Source organism: Aaosphaeria arxii (genome assembly GCF_010015735.1).
Source record: "Aaosphaeria arxii CBS 175.79 unplaced genomic scaffold BU24scaffold_2, whole genome shotgun sequence".
Lineage (NCBI taxonomy): Eukaryota > Fungi > Ascomycota > Dothideomycetes > Pleosporales > Aaosphaeria > Aaosphaeria arxii.
The window spans coordinates 883,896-902,942 of NW_022983475.1; the positions used below are offsets into that span (position 1 = coordinate 883,896).

Below are 19,047 nucleotides of genomic sequence, written 5' to 3' on the forward strand. Positions count from 1 at the left end.
CACCTAGGTATACATACTGAGTGATCGTGTAGATAGCCTGGGGGTGGCATAGGGCGTGCACGCGGGGGTGAGATTGGGCTGGCATGGGGTCTTTTTGTTAGTTTTGGTGGGTGAATCCGGTCTGTCGTCGAAAGGCAGTAAGCACGTGCCCCTCCACATGCCCACGGACCCAACGATCTGCACACATGAACGTTCCTCATGCCCGTTAACTGCTTCGGGTCTAGCTCAGAGTCAATCTAGCCGAGGACCGTCAGCGTCCTGGCGGCGTCGGCGGCGAACCATTCATCTATTCCATCCCATCTGCCTACACATGGCGACAGTATGAAGCGGGATGCCGACCTTTAGTACCACCACATGCCACTTCCACGTCCACTTCCACGCTGACCGACACACTCTACACTCTACTTCTGCTTCTCGTTTCGTACTGTTTGCCCATTCTAGCATGTCATTATAGAGATACCCTTTTCTTTCTCAGATCTATTCAAACATGGCAGACGCACTCTGTGGGCCCTCGAATGCCCTCCAGAACTTCCAAAAGCACACTTCCGTGGACCGCACCCTCCAACAGGATCGCCTGGCTAACCGTCAATCTCCAAACCAGGTTTGTACCTCAGGACTGATCTCCTGTACCGTGCCATGTCTGATCGTATATAGGGTTTCAGATCTTCCCCAGGTCCCAACGCTGGAGTCCTCGATCCCGAATTCAATGCCTTCCAAGCCGGTCACTCAGGACTGCACCAACCAGACTTCTACCTACACGCCCATCCACAACCGCTACCGCAATTCCAACCTCAGCCTGCCCAAGCAGCTCCAGACTGGGCTTCCGACTTCCAGCGGCTGAACATCGCCGCTCCCCAAGCTCCACGGTTCCAGCAGCATGTGCCTCAAGTCTCCAATGCGCCTGCATCATGGCACCAGGACTTCATGAGCCAGCAACAGCAGCAGCAGCCATCGCATGCCCAGAATACCTTCCCGCAGTGGAATGCGCCGAGCATGTCGCCCGGCATGGCGTGGGGAGGATCGAGTTTCCAGCAACGAGCGGGTTTCGGAATGGCGAACCAAGCTCCCATGTCAGAAGTTGCCATGGGGAAACAGCGCGCGGACGAGCAAGTCCCGGCTTTTGATAACGCAGCGTTCGATAAAGCCTTCCAAGATGTGCAGAATGAGTTGATGCAGCAAGCTCAGGATCAGGGAGCGACGCAAGCGCCTACACAGCAGCAGAGGCAGGAAGATACACAGATGTTGTCTGAGACTCTACGAGGAGAACAGGAAGGACCTTCTGCTCTGAATCGCGCTCAGGACTATCGGGAAGAGTCTCGCCCGCAAGAGCAGCAGGGACCTTCTGCTTTAAACCTCGCCCAAGATTACCGGGAAGAAACTCGTCTGGCCGAGGAGAATGATCCCGTGTTGCTCTCTATACGGGATAAACGTCTTCGTAAGTGATGTGCTTTGGTACACTATGATAGCAGTATAACTGACAGACTCGCTAGCTGTATACACCGCAATCAAATTACGCAGTGCGGCCGATTTGGGCCAGCACGACGAAACTCTACAATGGCTACAGAGCCTTGAATCTCAAGAGCAAAGCGGCAGGTTGACCGAGGACGTGAGCGAGGCCCGTTGGGCAGTGGAAGCGCTGCAGAAACTATCCACTCGTGATACTACATCTGAGATCCAGCTACGGGCCGAAAAGCTCATCACTGCCGTCAACCAACGACTCATGTCACAGTATCCCCTACTATCGACAAGAGTGCCCATTAATCACGAGAACATAATGGAGGAGCTAGAAGCAGCCGGCTACAACACAGGGCAACTCCAAGACGAGCCCCAGCACCAGCACCAACAACCCGAGCAGCAAAAGAAGGAGCAGCAGCAACCGACACGCCACGACGATGACGAAATGGCCGACACAGCGGGCAAGCTCCTCGAGCGCGTCGCAGACAACACCTCCGAGAAATTCCAAAACAGCCAATTCCTCGAACTCATGCGGCGCCTCCGCGACCGCGAAGTCAAAGTCGAAGGCGACAAGATGGTAGAAGTCAGTAACACCACCCCTCCCTCGACCGCACCACCCGCACCCGCCCCCTCGACATCGATCCCCGACATCGACGCCGGCATCCTCAACCACTCCGCCCAGGACTTTGGCATGCCGATGGACTCGGAGATGAGCCTCGACGAACGGTCAGATATGGCACCCCCATTCAGCGACCCCAGGACTGACGAGATCACAGAGCAGTTTAATTGGTACGGCGGCGCCAACGGGAATCAATACTACCCTAGGTGAAGGCGAAACACCGCTTCGTGACGACCGCATACCTGTATTCGAGCAGGACTTGGACCTCGGTAGGAACGGGCCGTCCTGGTTGGATGAGCTTCATGCGTCTGGAAGGGGGCGTGCGGGCAGCTTCACGGCGGAGATGCTGTCGGGCAGGAACGCTGTCTACGATACTTGAGGGTTTTAGGACACAGGCATGACAGCAAGCAAGCCTTAAACCGTACTTGCCACAGGTTTACAGAGACGAGGCACTATCAGCTGTCAGCCTACCTCTGATCAGCAGCAGGCCCCCACAGTAGCCGAGTCGTGATGCGAGGTATTAGCGTGTACCATGATCATATACGATAGAGAGTCCATGATTTGGCAAATGATATCTATCCACTTGGATTTCTCTTCCTTGTTCTCATCAGATCAGAGGGGCTTTCTCGGTTATTTGGAAGGTCTCATTGTGTGTATGTAGCGTGTGTGTAAAGTGCTCTGGGGGAATCTACTCTCGTCAGATATCTCGAAGATGAAATATATGTCTCACATTGATGTCAAATAACCCTTACGTCCCACCTCCTACCGTCACAGGGAAATCATGAGTTATTTTACATCATATACGCTTTGATTCATGTCACTATACCACAGGTTATGCATTACCCCCCTTCCCTCCCTTCCCTCCAACCCACACACCGTCCACACTCCGAACTGAACAAATAACCCATAAAACACCAGCGCCAATGCCAACGCCCAAACGTACAGACCAAGAAACCAGAAGAACGACAATGATACAAGAACATAATCAGCCGATAACCAACCAGACAAAGACCACTCCAATCTATCATGTATGCACGCATGTATGCTTTCGACGTTTTTTCCACACTAATGCATCGGATCGTGGGGAACATTGCTATTGAAGGCGAGGGATGCTGCGATGGAGCCCCGTGAATCGAGTCATGCTGAAGGTGAAGCTCAGGATCCAGCCTGAGCCTCTACACGATTGCAACTTCGGAACGGCAGAGAGTATTTTAAGCTTTGAGACGACGCTCCTCGCAGCGAACGCAGACGGGGTCTTCAGACTCGCCGCGGAGGAAGTATCGACCATCTTCGAAGGGGCCTGAGCATTCCTAATGGCGATTGTTAGTATCATATCACAGATGGTAGAGATAAGAAAGATGTGATGGGAAACTTACAACGCAACAAAAGCATCCAACATGCCACTCCGATCCCAGCGCCTTAACGACAGTATCCACAACCGGCTTCCTACACTTCCTACACTTCGTCGAGTAGCGATTCGTATGGCAGCCCACACACCACGCATACCCATCCTTCTCGACGAACGGCGTAGTCGAGTCGAAGGGGTCGCCGCACTGCGCGCAAAAGAAGTGTCCGACGTGCCACTCTGCGCCGCACGCGACGACGACCTCGCCCTCGATGGGCGTCTTGCACGACTTGCAGCGCGGGGAGAACAGCTCGTGGAAGTCGAGGTGGCAGAAGAAGCGGAAGCCCTCGTCGCCGTCTTCGCGCTCCAGGTGCATCATGTCTTCGAGGGTCGGGTGCGAGGGGAGGAACTCGATGTCTTCGCCGCGGAGGCGCGCGTGGATGCGCGCGATGCGCTCCGCCCGCTTGTTGTCGGGTTCGGGGTAGAAGGCGACGCATTCGAGGTGCTCGCCGCAGTGGTGGCAGAGGAAGCACTCCGGGTGGAAGCGCACGCCGCCCGCGGAGACGATGCGCCCGGAGATGGGGAGCGCGCATTGGTTGCAGAGGGCTCCTGTGCGGACGTTGGTGGGTGTCCAGTGGGAGCGGTTGTTCGTGCCATTGTTGCGAGGGAACGGCTTTGCAGAGTAGTTGCGTGGGTTGGGCAATGGGCGGGTCGAGTTGTTCCCTCCGTCCACGTTGATGGTCGGAACGGGAGGCGAGGGTGAATCGCTAACGGAGATAGAGGGAATGGGGGTAACAGATATTGAGGGAGCTTTCACGCTGGCGCCTCGACCGGAAGGAGTGACAGAGATTTGGGGCGTCTCTTGGACAGAGATCGTCGGAATGGGAGGTGCTGGAGATGGCTTAGAGCGCGCTGGAGGGGCCTGGGAAACGTTTATTGTTGGTACAGGAGGCGCGACTGATGGTGGAGTGTTGACTTTCCTTGAGGCTGCGGGAGTAGGGAGGGGTCTCGAAGGAGGATCCTCGTAAACGCTGATGGTGGGAACATTCGCCCTGTTCACACGCGTAGATGGCGCAGCAGGTTGTGGAGTGACATTGATCTGAGGAATTCCAGCAGCGGGTGGGCCATTAGTTTTCCTAAGTGAGTCCCGCGTACTCTGGATCGTGGGGATCACAGGGTCGGTAGCAGCTTTGGCCAAACGTCGAGGACCAGACACGGCTTCAGCGACCGGTTTAGGGGTCGATTGTGGTAGAATGGACTTCTCCTCTTTCAACTCCACCTCCTTTGGTTTCCAATTCTCCTGGAAGGATACAATTGGGCGGCCCGGGCTATCAGAGACCATGGTGGGAGTGGGTAATTTGGCACTTCTGTCCTTCAAACGGAAACCAGTTGCTGCACGGATATCATCACTTCGGATTTCCTTGCCATCCTTCATTTTCACCTCCTCGTTGTTCTCTGAATCTGGCTTGACCTCTTCAACAGCTTTAGGTGGGAGGATAGGATTAGCCGTGTACCCTGCGTTACGAGATTGCGTTGGGGGATTGTTCTGGATCTCGAAACGATCGAACCTCTTCATTCCGACGGTAGGATCCGTGTTGGCTCGCATGAGACTGTTCTCTCTAGCGATCCTCACTCGACTGAATGGGTTGCGCCTAGCTTGGAAAGGTGTCTTCGATGGGACCTGGGGTTGCGGCACTGCCTGAACGGGCGGTTGAGTCTCCTCTTCCGGCTCCTCGTATATCTGATCGTCCGGGTTCTTGAAAACGCTCCCACTGGCCTTCCTCCTGCCAATGCTGCTCTGCCGGGGCCGGGAAGCTTGTATCGCCTGATCAATGTCCATAGTCTCTTTGGTTGGTGAGTCCCCAAACACCACATCCGCAGTGACAGAAGTGTTGCTCACAGCTCTATGGCTATGTAAACTACTACTCCTACTCCCACCCGCCGAACTGCCCACCGAGTGCCGTTTCCTCAATTTCGAATTCGTCCTCTGTAAATCCTGCTCCCGCTCGCTTCGACCCTGACTCCGACTCCTGTTATGGCTCCCCTTTCCCCCAGGTCCAGGGTAATGATACGGAGCATCTGGATTCGCGGCACGTGCATCCGGATTCTGGTGATCGTAGACAAGCTCCGCGGCCTCGTCGCGAGCCGCATCGTACAGCCCCTGCTCTTTCTTGAGGTCGAACTCCTCCAGGGCTAATCGCAGTTGCCGTGCCTCTTCCCGCTCGACCTGGCGGCGCCCACTTTCGCGGTACTGGACGCTCGGCGTTCGTTCCCGCTCGGCGTCGGGCGTGGCTGTTGACTGTGGGCGTCCTCGCGGGGGCTGGACTAGTGCTCGGCCTGCGGTGCCTGCTAGTATTTCGTCGATGCTCATGTTGGATGTGGTTCGTTTGTGAAGTTTTGGCTGCTCGGGGACGCTCTCTGGTAGCGCTTCAGGCTCCTCGGTCGTGGGCTGGGTGGTGATTGGAGAGACCGGTGACGTAACTCTGGAATCGGCAGTGGCTCTCGAATTGGTTCTGCTGGACCAGGTGTTGAAGTGGGCAGGTGGAGGTCGGGAGCCGCTGGGACGTGTTGGGCGGTTGGTTCGTAGGTCTTGGAAGTAGCTGGCTGTTGCGGGATAGAGTCAGAATAAAGTTGTTATTCTCAGGAATGAGATTGTTTTTTTGAAGATTGCAGACGTACACATTTGCTGCGGAGACATGAAGGTAGGTCCCGGTGACGCAGCCCGGTCTCTTTCCTTGGATTTGTGCATATCGATCATCGGAATGCGGGTGTTTACTTGTGGTGTTTGTATCGATCGTTATGTTCGGGAGTCACCGGCGGGTGGATGTGGTACTGGAACGCAAGGGCAGCAATGACCTGAATAGCGAATAGTGAAAAGAAGTGAACGAGAATGAAGCAATGAAGAATGTAAGTTATTGGTCTCACGTTTGGGTGAATATGGCGGTGTTGTCGTGTCTTGGGCGGTTGGTCTGGCGGCGCAACATTGGTGGGTTACCATAGCGACTTATTCGAGAGCTTCCAGACCAGCATCCCTGCAAGGTACGTGTTCCAGCTCCACACCCAATATCAGTTGTCTGATATCATCGCTGACCTCTTCTCCGCACTAACTCGAGTCGTATGAATAAGCTTGTTTGAGACGAAACAGAGCGGAATAATAAACAATGGAATACGGAGTACGCAACTCGATGGTAGCTGGTTGTGGGGTGTCCATGCTTCGCATCACAGCAACATCGATCTACATCTTGTAAGGGCGGCACGCAATCCGATGCATGTTGTCCGTGGTGCAAATGTTGTACATCTTGAATCATACTCGTACATACAGGAGCGGTGTGACAACCGAAAAGAGTTGCGCGTGTGTGCATACATACATTCAAGCCACAAGCAGTAGTTTCCTCTATCCTGGGCAGTTAAGAAATACTGCAGATACCGTAACAGTCTCAATTCCCCGAAAAGAAGCGAAAGTTAATGCGCCGCATCATCTACTGTGTACCAAATAATATAGTTAAAAAATGGGGTATCCTGTCCTTTTTCGCACCAAAGCCATAATCCATTGCCAGTAATAGCACTGCTACCCTGATCTATTATTCCCGTGAGGCGGCCCTAATGAATCCCATCCGAGATTGATGGTCTCAAGCATCTGGTTCCAGCTGCCTTCCGACATGGGAGTCATCCCCGTGGCCATGGTCGAGAACTCCCAGTCGCTCTGGCCCACGAATCCGTTATTGAGCGAACCTGGATTCATCATAGTATTCGTGTTATCATAAACAGGCTGCGAAAACATCGTGTTTGTCGTCGTAAAGTACTGCGTGTTACTGCTCGAAGCAGTACTATGCGCCAATGGAATTTGGCTGGTCAGGGGTTTGGGTGACGGCCGGTATTGGAGGTTTTGCATCTCATCCTGCGGTTGAGAGGGAGAGTACGAGCTTTGTGAGGTAGACCCGCCTCTTGATTGCGAATTCAGTGTTGCCGGACTAGGGTGCTCTACGCTACCGTCTGCAGAAAGGTCCATCTCATTGCCATCGCCCATGATGTAGGGGTCGTTCGTAGATACCCCGACACCATTTGTCGTATAATGTTCATGACTCCCTGATCCATTTCGTGTGGGGATATTCGCCTGTCCTTCGCCTTGCGATGTCGCAAAGCCACCTGTGGGATGTATGTCCATGTTACCGATCGGGTTCGCGACGTGGAACGGCGGGCCTGGCGAGTTGCCTTTGAACTGCGATGGTCGATTCTGCGTTGCCGTATTGCTATTTCCGAACTGATTCACGGGGGCTTGCTCACCCTCTGCATCTCGGATGTTGACAACTGGGATACATTGAACTGGATCACCATTTGAAAGGATAGGGTTCTGCGGGACAAAGAAATCAGCATCTAGACAGCAACGTAGTGGTAATGACCGAGAATGTACTTACTGCGCCACGAGCCGGTAAGTTATAAACTTTAGAGTGCATGCCCAGAACGCCCGCTGTCTCCAAATCGAGGTCAAGCTGAACCAGGAAAGACTCCGTTAAGGGGTTCTTGCGTCGCAATGCTTGCATGGCTTGCAAGAGAAATTGGAGAGAAGAGTTCATCTGGTGGTCCTTTGGTCGCGTCTTGAGGTACTGAACGAATACACGAGCTGCAACGTACACACAGAACGATATGAAAGGGTTCATCTATTCCTGTCAGCGTGGAATTGTGGGTTCGTCTTGATATCAACTTACTGCAGACAAATCCATATGGCTGATCATTCTCATCACCGACGCAATTTCAGCAGCTGCGGTAACACATCTGATTTTGCTCTCATTGCTGACGTTGGCTGGGAGTCGATGTTTATCTGCTTTGAAGATTGCGGCTTGATGCAGGCAAATGGCGGAGGTGTGAATGCACATATTGAGGAATACCACGTTCGGATCAGAGAGTCCGGTGGGCAGACGAAGATGATCCGGCAAGCTCAATGCGGTGTTTAGAAGGAAACCTTCAATATTGCGATGCCGTGTCCAGAACCCGCCGTTAAGATCATCGTCACGGTCATCGGCCTCGGGTCGATGAAGATGTAGTAGGTTGCGACCGAAGAGTGCGGCGGTGAGTACAACTCCGCCGAATGCTTGCATCGAGTTTGCGCCTCCAGGTTTCAAGCAGTCCTCTAATGTGCTCGTAGGCATTGGCTTGCTTCTGTCGAATGCATCCTCTGTCGCTGGGAGATTGGTCAAGATCTGTCAAACATTAGCACCGGTTTACGTATCAATATTCCTATACAACTTACGTCTCGCTCGTCAATCGACACTGGCCAGCCTGTGCCAATGCTAGCATATCGATCAATACAAAACGTCATCCAAAACGTCCGCCTCCTCTCCTCTCTCTCCGTCCAGTCCTTGGGGGGCGGCAAACATTGTTTCACGTCTAGACCAGCGCCATCCAATCGATGTAGCTGCATCATTTGCGCGAGACGCACCGCTCTTCCGGCGGAGAGCCAAGCTCGAGGGAAATACATCTGTTTGAATTCGTAGGTGCTCATCAAAACCCATGTCTGGCAATGAGCTAAAGTGATGGTCGATTCGCCGTGGCCTTTCATCTCGTCCATCTGGGCGTATTTCCGTGCTCGCTGGTAGAAATGTTCTTGTAGTGCGTCATATTTATCTGTCACGGATGCGGCCAATGTCCACATTGTGTAGCGCAGACACACTGGAGGTCGCATGTGCGGCGCGAGATTCATGGCTGCCATGAACCTCCGCCGGTGCATAATCGGCAACGATGGATAGATTTTTTGAAAGAAGATGTTGTACCTGGTTCGAGCTGTTAGAGGAGTCAAAATAATTACTCATGCGCAGAAGACTTACAAGTCGTCCATGACATCCTGAGGTGGTAGAGGCTCGTCCAAGCCTAGACCTATCATTTCCCATGGAAAGTCGCCTTCAGCTGCTCCAGCGGGCGCATTCATGCCAAACGCATCGGGAGCCGGCGATCCTGACCTTGCGAAATTCCCCGTTCCATTGTCTGTGTTCAAAAAATCCGGTACATTGGGTAGACCCTGTTGGATTGTGCTTGCAACGTACGCGGAGGCCGGATCTTGGGAGGCATCTTTATTCTGATCGGACGATTCCTGGTTCTTCAGCAGCGTTTCTACCTGTTCTGTACGCAGGAGATGTTAGCCTGGCATTCTTATAGATTGTGGAATCATAGATAAGACGTACGAAGTCTAGCTTCCAGCAGCTTCACGTATCCCCGCTTCGGCCCGCTCTTCTTTCGTACCTCGTCGTACGCGCAATCGTGGGAGAGTCGCTTGCAGGTACCGCAGGTAGGTCTTGTACCGTCACATCGCAACTTCCTCTTCCGACACAGTATGCAAGCTATTCTCTTTGGTTTCGCCGCATCGTCTCTTTGCTTGTCCTGGCCAGCTGGCCCCGTCGGCGATTCGTTATGTTCGGTCGGCTCGGGAGCCTGCTGGGATAGGTCGTTGAAGAAGGTGTCGTCCGGGGAATCTGAGTCCACCGAAGGCATGGTGGGAATGTGTAGTCGTCAATGGGAACTTCGAATGAGGTCGTTGAGGGTGCAGCCGGCGCACCCCGCGTAAGCTGCTGCGGGACAATTTGGATGGCTTGTCTAACGATGATTTCAAATGTCGCGACAGTACGAATTTCGGAGGCGAGGGGAAGTATTACAGCGTAGGAGGAGGACGATTATTGTCTTGGATAACAGCAGTACTAGTAGTGATAAGTTATGGGGATCAGATTAGGAGCTTTGCGGTGGACAATCAGGCATCCTTCGCAACTAAGACAAGATGCATTAGAGGATAGGGCGGCATGGAAAGACGTCGAGTAGGAGGTATGGGGCGGTACCGGCAGAAACGGTAGGATAAGGAGATTTGGAAAGGTAGCTAGGGTTCTAGAGAAAGCTGAACTATTTTATCATCTACGCCTGTGATCAAAAATGGGTGGGATGAGACGGGGGGCTTGACGACGTGGACTTATTTCGCATCGCGCATCCTACACATGTTCTGTAAAGGACGAATCCTAGCGGATATCCCGATTCAGACTCATGGTTGGCTGTACCGCACAAAAGTCTCATAACCGCACTCTGCAAACACGACGACTTCGGACTCGCCCTTAACCGCCAGTTCTCGGTATTTCCGGGCTGCCGAGTCTCTCATTCATCATACATTATTTCATGGAAGACTGCAAGTTCGCCTCGGCAGACAGGCAACCAGACCGTTTTGAAGCAATGGTAGTCGAATGAGCCATAGCCGCAGCCGCAGCCATTGCATCTCCAGCCCCTGCCCCTGCTGACGTTCTACAGTCAGAGAGGCTGATGACTGCTGGGAGTTCAGCATTCATCCTTTTATTGATTTTCTATCCCCTGGAGGAGCTATTTTATGTAGAAATCAGTGCGAAACGGTTGCATATATGACGAGTTGAAGATGGACTTTCGGTGATACTCGACGTTGAATGTACCGTATGGATCTAACCAAAGATGGAGAACGATGCGGTGCGAGACCATCCCTGTACATCTTGGGGAGGGATCGGCCGCAATCCGTGGCGCTAAAACGAGTGTAAGAAACGAGGGAAGCAGCAGTGTTGCGTTGAGAGATCTAGTACGTAGTAAATCCGTAGGATTTATCATGATTCATCAATTAGAACATATAGCGAGCGCTACTGCACGGGTGAGCTGCATAGCCTGCGAACCCCGTGCAACATAAATCCTTCTGTCTTCCATTATACGGAGTACTCGCATTTAGAAGAGGACGTCGATAGCATCTGGTCCAAGGGTGGTGTGGTGTACAGGTATAAGGCAATGCGGACCCATGGCCCATGGCTTTCTCGTTGAATACATGAATTTATAACATGCCAACAGCGATGTTAGCGCTACCGTAAATGCGGAGGTATTGTACATCGTCCAGATATGAAGGATTCTATAGATACAAGATGCCCCCAACTCAACCTTTGCCGAACCCATGGACTATTTAGGTTTCCGCTTGCCTTGGTTCCTTGGGCGGTCCTGTACGAGGAAAGTGTGTTTGTTCCTCTTATGTCTCGTTTTGTAACCTCCTTTGGCCTGTTCTCACATTAGCTTTGGTAGTAGATTCAATAAGAAGATGAACTTACCGGTGTGCCCCAAGGACTGACAGGATGCACGTTACCCTTTGATTTACCTCGTCCACCACCGTGAGGATGATCGGCTATGAACTTGTTAGCATACAAGCTTGATAGTAAAACCCTACAGGGTTCAAAACTTACCGGCGTTCATTGCAAGACCACGAACCTCCGGTCGCCTTCCGAGCCATCGTGAACGTCCAGCCTTTCCAAGAGATGCAAAATGGGCCTGAGGATTGCTCGCAACTCCGATGGTGCAACACGCATCTGGGCTAACCCTTCGGACTTCTCCACTCTGTAGTCGTACGACCACGCTCTTGACCACCGTCTTGTTTGGTTGCTCCACCTCCTCTCTGCTAACAACAAGAGCATATGTTCCTGCACTTCGGCAGAACACGCCACCACCCTGTGTCTTAGAGCCAACATTGTACACCTGTGTGCCTAAAGGTACCATGTGGATGGGAAGGCAGTTGCCACGGTTGGCAGTCTTCGCGGCAAGCATACCGGGATCAAGCACACCACCCATACTGTCAACCATCTCTTTTGGAATGCCGGTCCTGTAGCTCTGAATCTCGTCACCAGCCCTCATACCATCCGCAGCAATGATGTATGATCTTTCGCCAGTTTCGACTCGGGTGAGGAGCGCCAGATGGGCACTTCGGTTGGGGTCATATTCGATTCTTTCGACAATGTGCTTGCCAGGCAGGTAACGCTTGTAATCGACTATCCTGACCCTCCTCTTGTGGCCTCCTCCACGATGTCTAACTGTGACCTGGCCACTACTGTTTCGTCCACCCAGATGCTGTCCCTTCTTCGCAATTGTCAATGGTCGATAGGGACCGCCTTTCCACAAATGATCGTTAACGGGGCGTTTCAAATGACGTAGACCAGGAGTGCGTGGCTTGTACGTCCTTAGCGGAATGAATTGATCTCTTCTTGAGCCTTGAGAAGAGAGCAATTGGGCATTTTCGACAGCGACGGCGACAGCGGGTTCAAATGCTGGTGGAGGGACATGGTCGACTGCTGTGGCATATGTTCGGAAGGCGAGGAGGGCGTTCCCAAGGCGGGAAGGCCGAAAATGGCACGCCCGCGGTTGTAGCATAATTTTGCGATGATATTATGAGTGTTTCGGACCCATGGGGCGTGGACGACGTCGCAATGGCAATGGACTCTCTGGAGGTGAGGGTTGGTGGTTCTATGTTCAAAAATCTCAAGCTTCACGAAAGGGGACTAGCGCGATAAGCCTCGACGAATCGCACCCAGCCATTCATAGTGGCATAACCCCTGTCACAAGCAGTTGACGCGGTGACGCTCTCTTAACAGGCTCAGAGTCTCTATTGTGCTACCAAACTCGTTTGTACCTGCGTACTCTGTGTACTGCTGGTTGTAGCGTGTGTACCGCGTACTGCCTTGTACTTGTACTTGTGTACCCGTCGTCTGCCTCCTACTGACGTGCCAACGTGCCTTCCCATCTCCTCTCTTCCACTCTTCTCTCTCTACTCTAAACCTACAACAACAACAACCCTTACCTCCACCACCGCAGCTTCAATCACCAAATATCGACCCTCTGCACGCGTCTACATTATCGCTGCAATTCGCTGCTGCAATTCCTATTCAGAAAAATTACTCTCTTCGCGTCCGAAAAGTTGGCGTTCTCGAGGTAAGTAGAATACGCGCTTTTCATTGGCTCCGTGCACTCGCCAGCCTTCTTTCACGTTGCCCGCGCGTTGTTGGCGCAAAGGGTGGATGACTAAGGGAGTGCAAGCCTGCACCAAAACAAACCACACTGCCGCATCTCTTCCAACAACACACCCACCTTGGTCGAGCATCTCCTCCTCCCTCGCACTCTCAACGCTCAGTGTCCACCCGGGTTGTGTTTATACCTCCTCCCTCGCATATATCATAGGCCTCTCTTCTTCCAAAGGCCCTTCAATTCGCACGACACCTCACCGTCCCGCCTTTCCACCTCCATCATCGACGTGTACGCGAGCTTGTTATTCGCGATTCATCCTCACAAGCTTGTCGAACAGGCTTTCATTTCTTTCTTAAAGTCAACAGTGCACCCTTACTGTCAGCATTCACCTTTGTTTGTTTTGTGGTTTGGATGGATCTGGGAGCTTTACTGACCCGTCTTATAGTGCATCATAACAATACCTCAAAACAACAACTTCCATCACATAACTACGATACGCCCCACTTAGCTTCTCGACTAGACCCAGTCTTGCCGTACAGCATAATTAACAATTATCACAATGCGTCCAGCTGTACGTTGCCATCGCCCTCCATAGCACTTGTTTGGTGCTGTACGCCTTTGGGACCGCAATGGTCCTATGCATGTTGTGAATGCATCAGTAGCTGACCACCGTGACTAGGCTCGCTCATTGCGCCAACGGGCCATTACCAATGAGAATGATGAGAATGCAGCTACTACACGCGTGACACGCGCCAAAAGTGCAGCATTGAGCTCTACCGATGCCGCTGATGTCCCCAAGAAGGCCGCTCTCCAGACTAAGAAGTCTACCGCAACTCTAGGAGCCAACGGTGCAGCCCAGACGCGAAAGCGTGCTGCTCTCGGCGATGTCAGCAATGTTACGAAGAACGAGCCCATCGGCGCGGGTGCGAAGGATGGAAAGGATGGCAAGAAGCCCGTGGTCAGCAAAGCTGGACCTTTGACCAAGGCAGCCCATCCTACCAAGATCCAAAAGCCATCTCGTGCCAATTCGACCCGTTCGGTACTTCCACCCAAGGAGAAGCCTGCCGGACCTGGTGGGAAGCGCCCTGCTTCCGGTTCGGGCATTGCTGGCCACGCGACGAAGAAGCGAATCACATCCAATGCCAGCACCAAGACGTTGCAAGAGGAGGACCCAGAAGAGGCTGAGAACGTTGCTCCTCAGCGCTCTGTCAAGCGTGAGGTTGAGGTTCCTACTGCGACCGATGTAAAGGTTGAGACCGAGTCCGAGGTTGAGGTCTTCGCGGAAACCAAGGACCGTGGACCCATCGTCGAGGACTGGACCGATCTTGACAAGGAAGATTATGACGACCCGCTCATGGTCTCCGAGTATGTGGTTGAGATCTTCGACTACCTTAAGGAACTTGAGATCGCCACCATGGCCAACCCCAATTACATGGATGATCAGAGCGAGCTTGAGTGGAAGATGCGTGGTATTCTCGTTGACTGGTTGCTCGAGGTCCACACCCGATTCCGTTTACTCCCAGAGACCCTCTTCCTTGCTGTCAACATCATTGATCGTTTCCTCTCCACGAAGATCGTCCAGCTTGATCGCCTCCAGCTCGTCGGTGTCACCGCCATGTTCATTGCCTCCAAGTACGAGGAGGTCCTCTCTCCTCACGTCCAGAACTTCCGACACGTTGCAGATGATGGCTTCACGGAGGAGGAGATCTTGAGTGCCGAACGATTCGTGCTTGCTGCTCTCAACTACGATCTGAGCTACCCCAACCCAATGAACTTCCTCCGTAGGATATCCAAGGCCGATAACTACGACATCCAGACGCGTACTCTTGGCAAATACCTTTTGGAGATCGGCTGCCTTGATCACCGTTTCCTTGCACACCCCCCTAGCGAGGTTGCTGCTGCTGCCATGTACTTGGCCCGATTGGTACTTGAACGCGGTGAATGGGTATGTTTTGTTTGACTATCACAGCTCGCAATTACTAATTCATTTTAGGATTCCACTCTTGTACATTACTCCGGCTACACGGAGGAGGAGATCCAGCCAGTCCTCTCTCTCATGATCGACTACCTCGCAAGCCCCGTTGTTCACGAGGCATTCTTCAAGAAATATGCAAGCAAGAAGTTTTTGAAGGGTAATTGTACGCGTTCCATTTGACATTGCACTATACTAACATCTTGTTAGCATCTATCGTTCTCCGTCGCTGGGCCAAAGAATACGTTAGCAATTTTGGTAACGATCTCAAGGAAGAGTCCAGCATTAGGAAATGATCTAACGCTAAATCATGTTTTGCGTTAGGCGTTTCCGATGCTATTCGTGATCAGCGTATTCTTTTCTCTGCGCGCTCCAGTGCCAGTCGTATCGACTTGACACGCACCTCGTGGTATTTGATGGCGTCGGCATCTATGTGACGCGCCGATTGCATCCACCAAGCTATTCCCCCATTGTTTGCATATCGGCGACATTCTACGGCGTTAATAAAAGGGTTGCAGTTGGGCTAGGAATGGAAACTTTTTTTTGGCTTCCCTGTGGATTTTCTTCAGTGGAGTATTGGCGTCATGAAGGCGCGTGAATGCTCTTTTTTCCTTTATTTTACTTTCACCACGGCCCCGGATACGAGAATCATAGCACTTTTAAGAGTACACCGCGTCGGTGTCTACGTCGGCTATTAATTGCGGATACATATTGTCGTTTGTGCCAGATAGTTAGTGCTGGCGACATGGAATTGCAGTCGAGCTTGTTGTGCTCTTTGGTATAACAAGACCTCTCCAATTGCCATGTCCTTTAACACACAATACACAAACATATTTCAGATAATAACCACGTACCCATGCCTGTCCTACTCTGCAATACGCGTGATATGTCCAGAAACACGCTTGTAACGAGAACATGTCCCAAACAGGGAAGCAAGGCCCCCGCATCGTGATATGTTTGTGGTCTGGCGTGTTTGGTTTCTCTGGTAACGGCATGTATGTTTGGGACTTCTGGCGCTAAAGACGCGGTTGGTTCTGCGCACGTTCCCTTTTTTCCTTGTTGCTTTCTTCCTTGCTCGTAACCAGATCCATCCATTTGAGATGGACTAATTATGTCACCATCCATAGTCAGTCGCGACGCAGTACGCAGTCCGAACAACACGTCCACGAGTCCACGACCATGACCACCCCAACTACCCCAACCGAGGTTCACTACCTCCCCCATTCGACGCTATACCCAATCCAGCCCCATAGCTTCCAGACTCCAACATCACGCCCATTCAAAGCTCTCAACCATCAATAAATCAGTGAAACAAACACCCTTCCATCGAATTCACCTTACCATGTACATACAATGAATGAACTCGACCTCCACTACCCACCCGACACATGTCCCTTCTGTAACATCGCCGTCGCATTTGAAACCCTATCCCCATCCCCATCCCCAACGTCTCCTTCCCCATCTTCTTCACCCCCAGCAGTAGAGGAGGACTTGCCATCATGCATACCATCAGATGACGCATCCGACCCTGCGAAAACGACACCAAGCTCGTTCGTAGTGCTGGCGAGCAGGAACGTCGTTGCGTTTCTGGATATCCTGCCCATGACGAGGGGGCATCTGCTGGTTGCGACGAGGGGGCATAGGGTGAAGGTGGAGGATATGGAGGGCGGGGAGGCGAGGGACGTTGGTATGTTTTCACCTTCTTTTCTAACTAAGTTTTCTTGGGATCGAGGGGGATTGAATTAGAGTTGTGTTTAATTTTCTAATGGGGAAATGTAATGCGGATGCTAATGGGGTATGATAGGGTTCTGGTTACCGCTTCTGGCGAGGACGGTCAAGAAGGTCACGGGGGTGTCGGATTACAACATTGTTCAGAATAATGGTATGTCATGTTTTATCAACTGTCTAGCTGTTTTGAAATTTATCCTCGTGCTTCAATCTGGTATTTGTCGTAAGGTATTCGAAGTAGTCGAATATTGTTACTTTGTCTGCATGATGATACATTCATTCACCACACAAAACACACCCCTAACCTAGATACAATGCACGCAACCACCCAACTTCCGCCAAACCCCCAATCAAACCTCATACCAATACTCACAATTCAACAGGCGCAAGAGCAGCACAAGTCGTCCCGCACGTGCACTTCCACATCATCCCGCGGCCCGCCAGCATGCCGCAGATCAAGAGCAAGAGCTGGACCATGTTCGGCCGGGGGAACCGCGACGACCTAGATGACGAGGAGGGCGCTGCGCTCGCGGGCGAGATGAGGAGGATTTTGAGGGAGGAGGTTGAGCGGTTGGGGGCGAGGGGGAAGCTTTGATTGTGATGTCACCTATGGGAGAAGAAGGGGAGAGTATGAATTAATCGCATCCATGCTTTCTTCATCCTCCGAGAGCATACATGGTGTGGGGGTTTGTGTTTGTATATATCCGGGGTTGGATTGGAGAGGACCTGGAGTGTAAGACTTGTATAGAAGTTTCTTCGAGTTTGTGTGAATATAAGGTGTTTGTTTGTGTGTACATCTTCATTTGCAAAGATCATGGACGTCGATGTGAATGTGGTAGCGTGATTGGTGGCGGTACATTTTGTATGTGTGTACGTATATCTAGATTTACATAACTGGCGGGGGAAATGGTTGTGTTGGTACATGTACATGCAATTGCCTCTCTCTCGAAGCCCCATCTACTCCTTCTTATCGCCCTTCTCCGTCTCCTCCATGTCCAGTCTCCGCGACTCCATCGTGAAGTACAAGCTCCTGCTTGCGCCCTCCAGCGTGCTGGCGAGACTAGCACCCGCGCCTTGCAGCGCCGCGACGAGCTGAGCACGAAGGCCGTCGATGCCACCTGCGATGCCGCCGACCCACTTTACGCCGTCCTGGTCGAACACCTTGCCTTCCACCCTCGCGCCGAGCAGCATGAGCTTCTGAAGGCCACCCTGCACAGCTGGTTCGTACAAGTCGGGGTTGGTCTTCCTCTTCGGGGCGGGGAAATCTGAAGAGGGGGCGAGGATCGAAAGAGCGCTCTTAAGGTGCTCAGGCGAGACGGAGGGAAACGAAAGGACGGCCAATGGGCCGGAGAGCAGGGGCTCAAGCTCGTGCTTCAGTTTCTTGTTCGAGGCGACCTCCCATGCCTCCCTGGACAGACCGTGCTTGAACCTCGTGTCCTCCGGCTTGTTCGACGTCTGTGGGATTTGCGCGCTGGTGGCTGTGCGGGGGTCTGTCGGGTGTTGTGCGTGGTCGAGCAGGGTCTCCTCTGGGTTGTAGAACTCTACGACACGCAGCGCACTGCCAAAAATTCCGGTCTGGATCACTTGCAATTTGATGTCGTTGGCGAACAATTCCTGGCCGTTCTTCTCGCGCTCAGCGTCAACTTTGTTGAGTGCTATGGCCAGCTCTCGCCTTATGCTCATCCATTCTACGGCCTTGAGGTTGTTGTGCTGGAAAAGAAGGATTAAGGGCGAGGACCGGAGGAGGGATTGGTATTGTCGGTGCAGCTGTGTCTTGCGGACCTCCGGCGGTTTGTGTGAGGGCGGCTGGTTAGCCGGGTATCGCAGGACTGGAGCCGCAGACCGGATCGTCTGATCAATTGGAGGTGCGGGTGTCGTTGCTGTTGCGAGTGATGCGTAGGTGTGGTTGATGGGCGAGAAGGAGTGTGAAGTGCGGAGGCGCAGAGCGCGCGGCCGTATCCGTATCCGTGGCGGCATTGTCGAAGTATGTGTGAGGTTTCCAGGAGGAATTGGGTGCAGGCACACGGGTGTTGTTGCACTTTGAACGCAGGCTTTTGAAGATCCGCCCGCTGGGGTGAGGTTCGTCTAGAAATCTTTCTTTGCGGAGGTGGAGCGCGGAGAAACTTCGGCGGTTGCTTCTTTAGGGCAACAGCTCCCCTCAAG

At 52.6% G+C, this 19,047-nt stretch overlaps 7 protein-coding genes across 7 annotated transcripts; 3 read left to right on the plus strand and 4 right to left on the minus strand.

The window, feature by feature from the left end:
• Nucleotides 1–487: 487 nt before the first annotated feature.
• On the plus strand, nt 488–2,284 carry BU24DRAFT_458564 (uncharacterized protein; the record flags this gene model as incomplete). The annotated part of the gene is made up of 3 exons (XM_033531647.1): nt 488–601; nt 655–1,435; nt 1,491–2,284. The coding sequence occupies 3 exons, from the start codon at nt 488–490 to the stop codon at nt 2,282–2,284; spliced, it is 1,689 nt and encodes a 562-aa protein (XP_033387169.1).
• A 662-nt stretch (nt 2,285–2,946) lies between these two features.
• BU24DRAFT_364119 (uncharacterized protein) lies at nt 2,947–6,371 on the minus strand. The gene is made up of 3 exons (XM_033524232.1): nt 6,099–6,371; nt 3,451–6,023; nt 2,947–3,384 (listed from the first exon to the last, which is right to left on the minus strand). Exons 1-3 carry the CDS (start codon nt 6,175–6,177, stop codon nt 3,286–3,288), a joined length of 2,751 nt encoding a protein of 916 aa, XP_033387170.1. The 5' UTR covers nt 6,178–6,371; the 3' UTR covers nt 2,947–3,285.
• Nucleotides 6,372–6,884: 513 nt separating this feature from the next.
• BU24DRAFT_106022 (uncharacterized protein) lies at nt 6,885–10,363 on the minus strand. The gene is made up of 6 exons (XM_033520748.1): nt 9,596–10,363; nt 9,242–9,533; nt 8,668–9,187; nt 8,126–8,617; nt 7,835–8,077; nt 6,885–7,770 (listed from the first exon to the last, which is right to left on the minus strand). Exons 1-6 carry the CDS (start codon nt 9,900–9,902, stop codon nt 6,988–6,990), a joined length of 2,637 nt encoding a protein of 878 aa, XP_033387171.1. The 5' UTR covers nt 9,903–10,363; the 3' UTR covers nt 6,885–6,987.
• Nucleotides 10,364–11,052: 689 nt separating this feature from the next.
• On the minus strand, nt 11,053–12,670 carry BU24DRAFT_488900 (ribosomal protein L2). The gene is made up of 3 exons (XM_033533582.1): nt 11,636–12,670; nt 11,504–11,577; nt 11,053–11,453 (listed from the first exon to the last, which is right to left on the minus strand). The coding sequence occupies exons 1-3, from the start codon at nt 12,591–12,593 to the stop codon at nt 11,358–11,360; spliced, it is 1,128 nt and encodes a 375-aa protein (XP_033387172.1). The 5' UTR covers nt 12,594–12,670; the 3' UTR covers nt 11,053–11,357.
• An 866-nt stretch (nt 12,671–13,536) lies between these two features.
• Nucleotides 13,537–15,464, plus strand: BU24DRAFT_106075 (A/B/D/E cyclin). The gene is made up of 5 exons (XM_033520749.1): nt 13,537–13,561; nt 13,630–13,755; nt 13,864–15,129; nt 15,178–15,316; nt 15,367–15,464. The coding sequence occupies exons 2-5, from the start codon at nt 13,744–13,746 to the stop codon at nt 15,450–15,452; spliced, it is 1,503 nt and encodes a 500-aa protein (XP_033387173.1). The 5' UTR covers nt 13,537–13,561; nt 13,630–13,743; the 3' UTR covers nt 15,453–15,464.
• Nucleotides 15,465–16,251: 787 nt separating this feature from the next.
• Nucleotides 16,252–17,676, plus strand: BU24DRAFT_418389 (HIT-like protein). The gene is made up of 3 exons (XM_033526967.1): nt 16,252–16,843; nt 16,961–17,038; nt 17,268–17,676. The coding sequence occupies exons 1-3, from the start codon at nt 16,510–16,512 to the stop codon at nt 17,477–17,479; spliced, it is 624 nt and encodes a 207-aa protein (XP_033387174.1). The 5' UTR covers nt 16,252–16,509; the 3' UTR covers nt 17,480–17,676.
• Nucleotides 17,677–17,720: 44 nt separating this feature from the next.
• BU24DRAFT_418391 (uncharacterized protein) lies at nt 17,721–18,949 on the minus strand. Its single transcript, XM_033526968.1, has one exon. The coding sequence runs from the start codon at nt 18,859–18,861 to the stop codon at nt 17,842–17,844; it is 1,020 nt and encodes a 339-aa protein (XP_033387175.1). The 5' UTR covers nt 18,862–18,949; the 3' UTR covers nt 17,721–17,841.
• Nucleotides 18,950–19,047: the final 98 nt, after the last annotated feature.

What these genes read in the sequence shown, in the direction of transcription:
- BU24DRAFT_364119 (XM_033524232.1), bottom strand. Translation starts at nt 6,177, where the DNA reads ATGATCGATATGCACAAATCCAAGGAAAGAGACCGGGCTGCGTCACCG. An exon ending in CATGTCTCCGCAGCAAATGT is followed by an intron (nt 6,024 to 6,098) that starts GTACGTCTGCAA and finishes ATCCCGCAACAG; the next exon opens with CCAGCTACTTCCAAGACCTA. An exon ending in TTGGATGCTTTTGTTGCGTT is followed by an intron (nt 3,385 to 3,450) that starts GTAAGTTTCCCA and finishes AATCGCCATTAG; the next exon opens with GAATGCTCAGGCCCCTTCGA.
- BU24DRAFT_106022 (XM_033520748.1), bottom strand. Translation starts at nt 9,902, where the DNA reads ATGCCTTCGGTGGACTCAGATTCCCCGGACGACACCTTCTTCAACGAC. An exon ending in GCTGCTGGAAGCTAGACTTC is followed by an intron (nt 9,534 to 9,595) that starts GTACGTCTTATC and finishes TCCTGCGTACAG; the next exon opens with AACAGGTAGAAACGCTGCTG. An exon ending in CAGGATGTCATGGACGACTT is followed by an intron (nt 9,188 to 9,241) that starts GTAAGTCTTCTG and finishes AGCTCGAACCAG; the next exon opens with GTACAACATCTTCTTTCAAA.
- BU24DRAFT_488900 (XM_033533582.1), bottom strand. Translation starts at nt 12,593, where the DNA reads ATGCTACAACCGCGGGCGTGCCATTTTCGGCCTTCCCGCCTTGGGAAC. An exon ending in TGGTCTTGCAATGAACGCCG is followed by an intron (nt 11,578 to 11,635) that starts GTAAGTTTTGAA and finishes ACAAGTTCATAG; the next exon opens with CCGATCATCCTCACGGTGGT. An exon ending in TCAGTCCTTGGGGCACACCG is followed by an intron (nt 11,454 to 11,503) that starts GTAAGTTCATCT and finishes ATGTGAGAACAG; the next exon opens with GCCAAAGGAGGTTACAAAAC.
- BU24DRAFT_106075 (XM_033520749.1), top strand. An exon ending in TACTTGAACGCGGTGAATGG is followed by an intron (nt 15,130 to 15,177) that starts GTATGTTTTGTT and finishes AATTCATTTTAG; the next exon opens with GATTCCACTCTTGTACATTA. An exon ending in AAGCAAGAAGTTTTTGAAGG is followed by an intron (nt 15,317 to 15,366) that starts GTAATTGTACGC and finishes ACATCTTGTTAG; the next exon opens with CATCTATCGTTCTCCGTCGC.
- BU24DRAFT_418389 (XM_033526967.1), top strand. Translation starts at nt 16,510, where the DNA reads ATGAATGAACTCGACCTCCACTACCCACCCGACACATGTCCCTTCTGT. An exon ending in CGGGGAGGCGAGGGACGTTG is followed by an intron (nt 16,844 to 16,960) that starts GTATGTTTTCAC and finishes GGGGTATGATAG; the next exon opens with GGTTCTGGTTACCGCTTCTG. An exon ending in CAACATTGTTCAGAATAATG is followed by an intron (nt 17,039 to 17,267) that starts GTATGTCATGTT and finishes ACAATTCAACAG; the next exon opens with GCGCAAGAGCAGCACAAGTC.
- BU24DRAFT_418391 (XM_033526968.1), bottom strand. Translation starts at nt 18,861, where the DNA reads ATGCCGCCACGGATACGGATACGGCCGCGCGCTCTGCGCCTCCGCACT.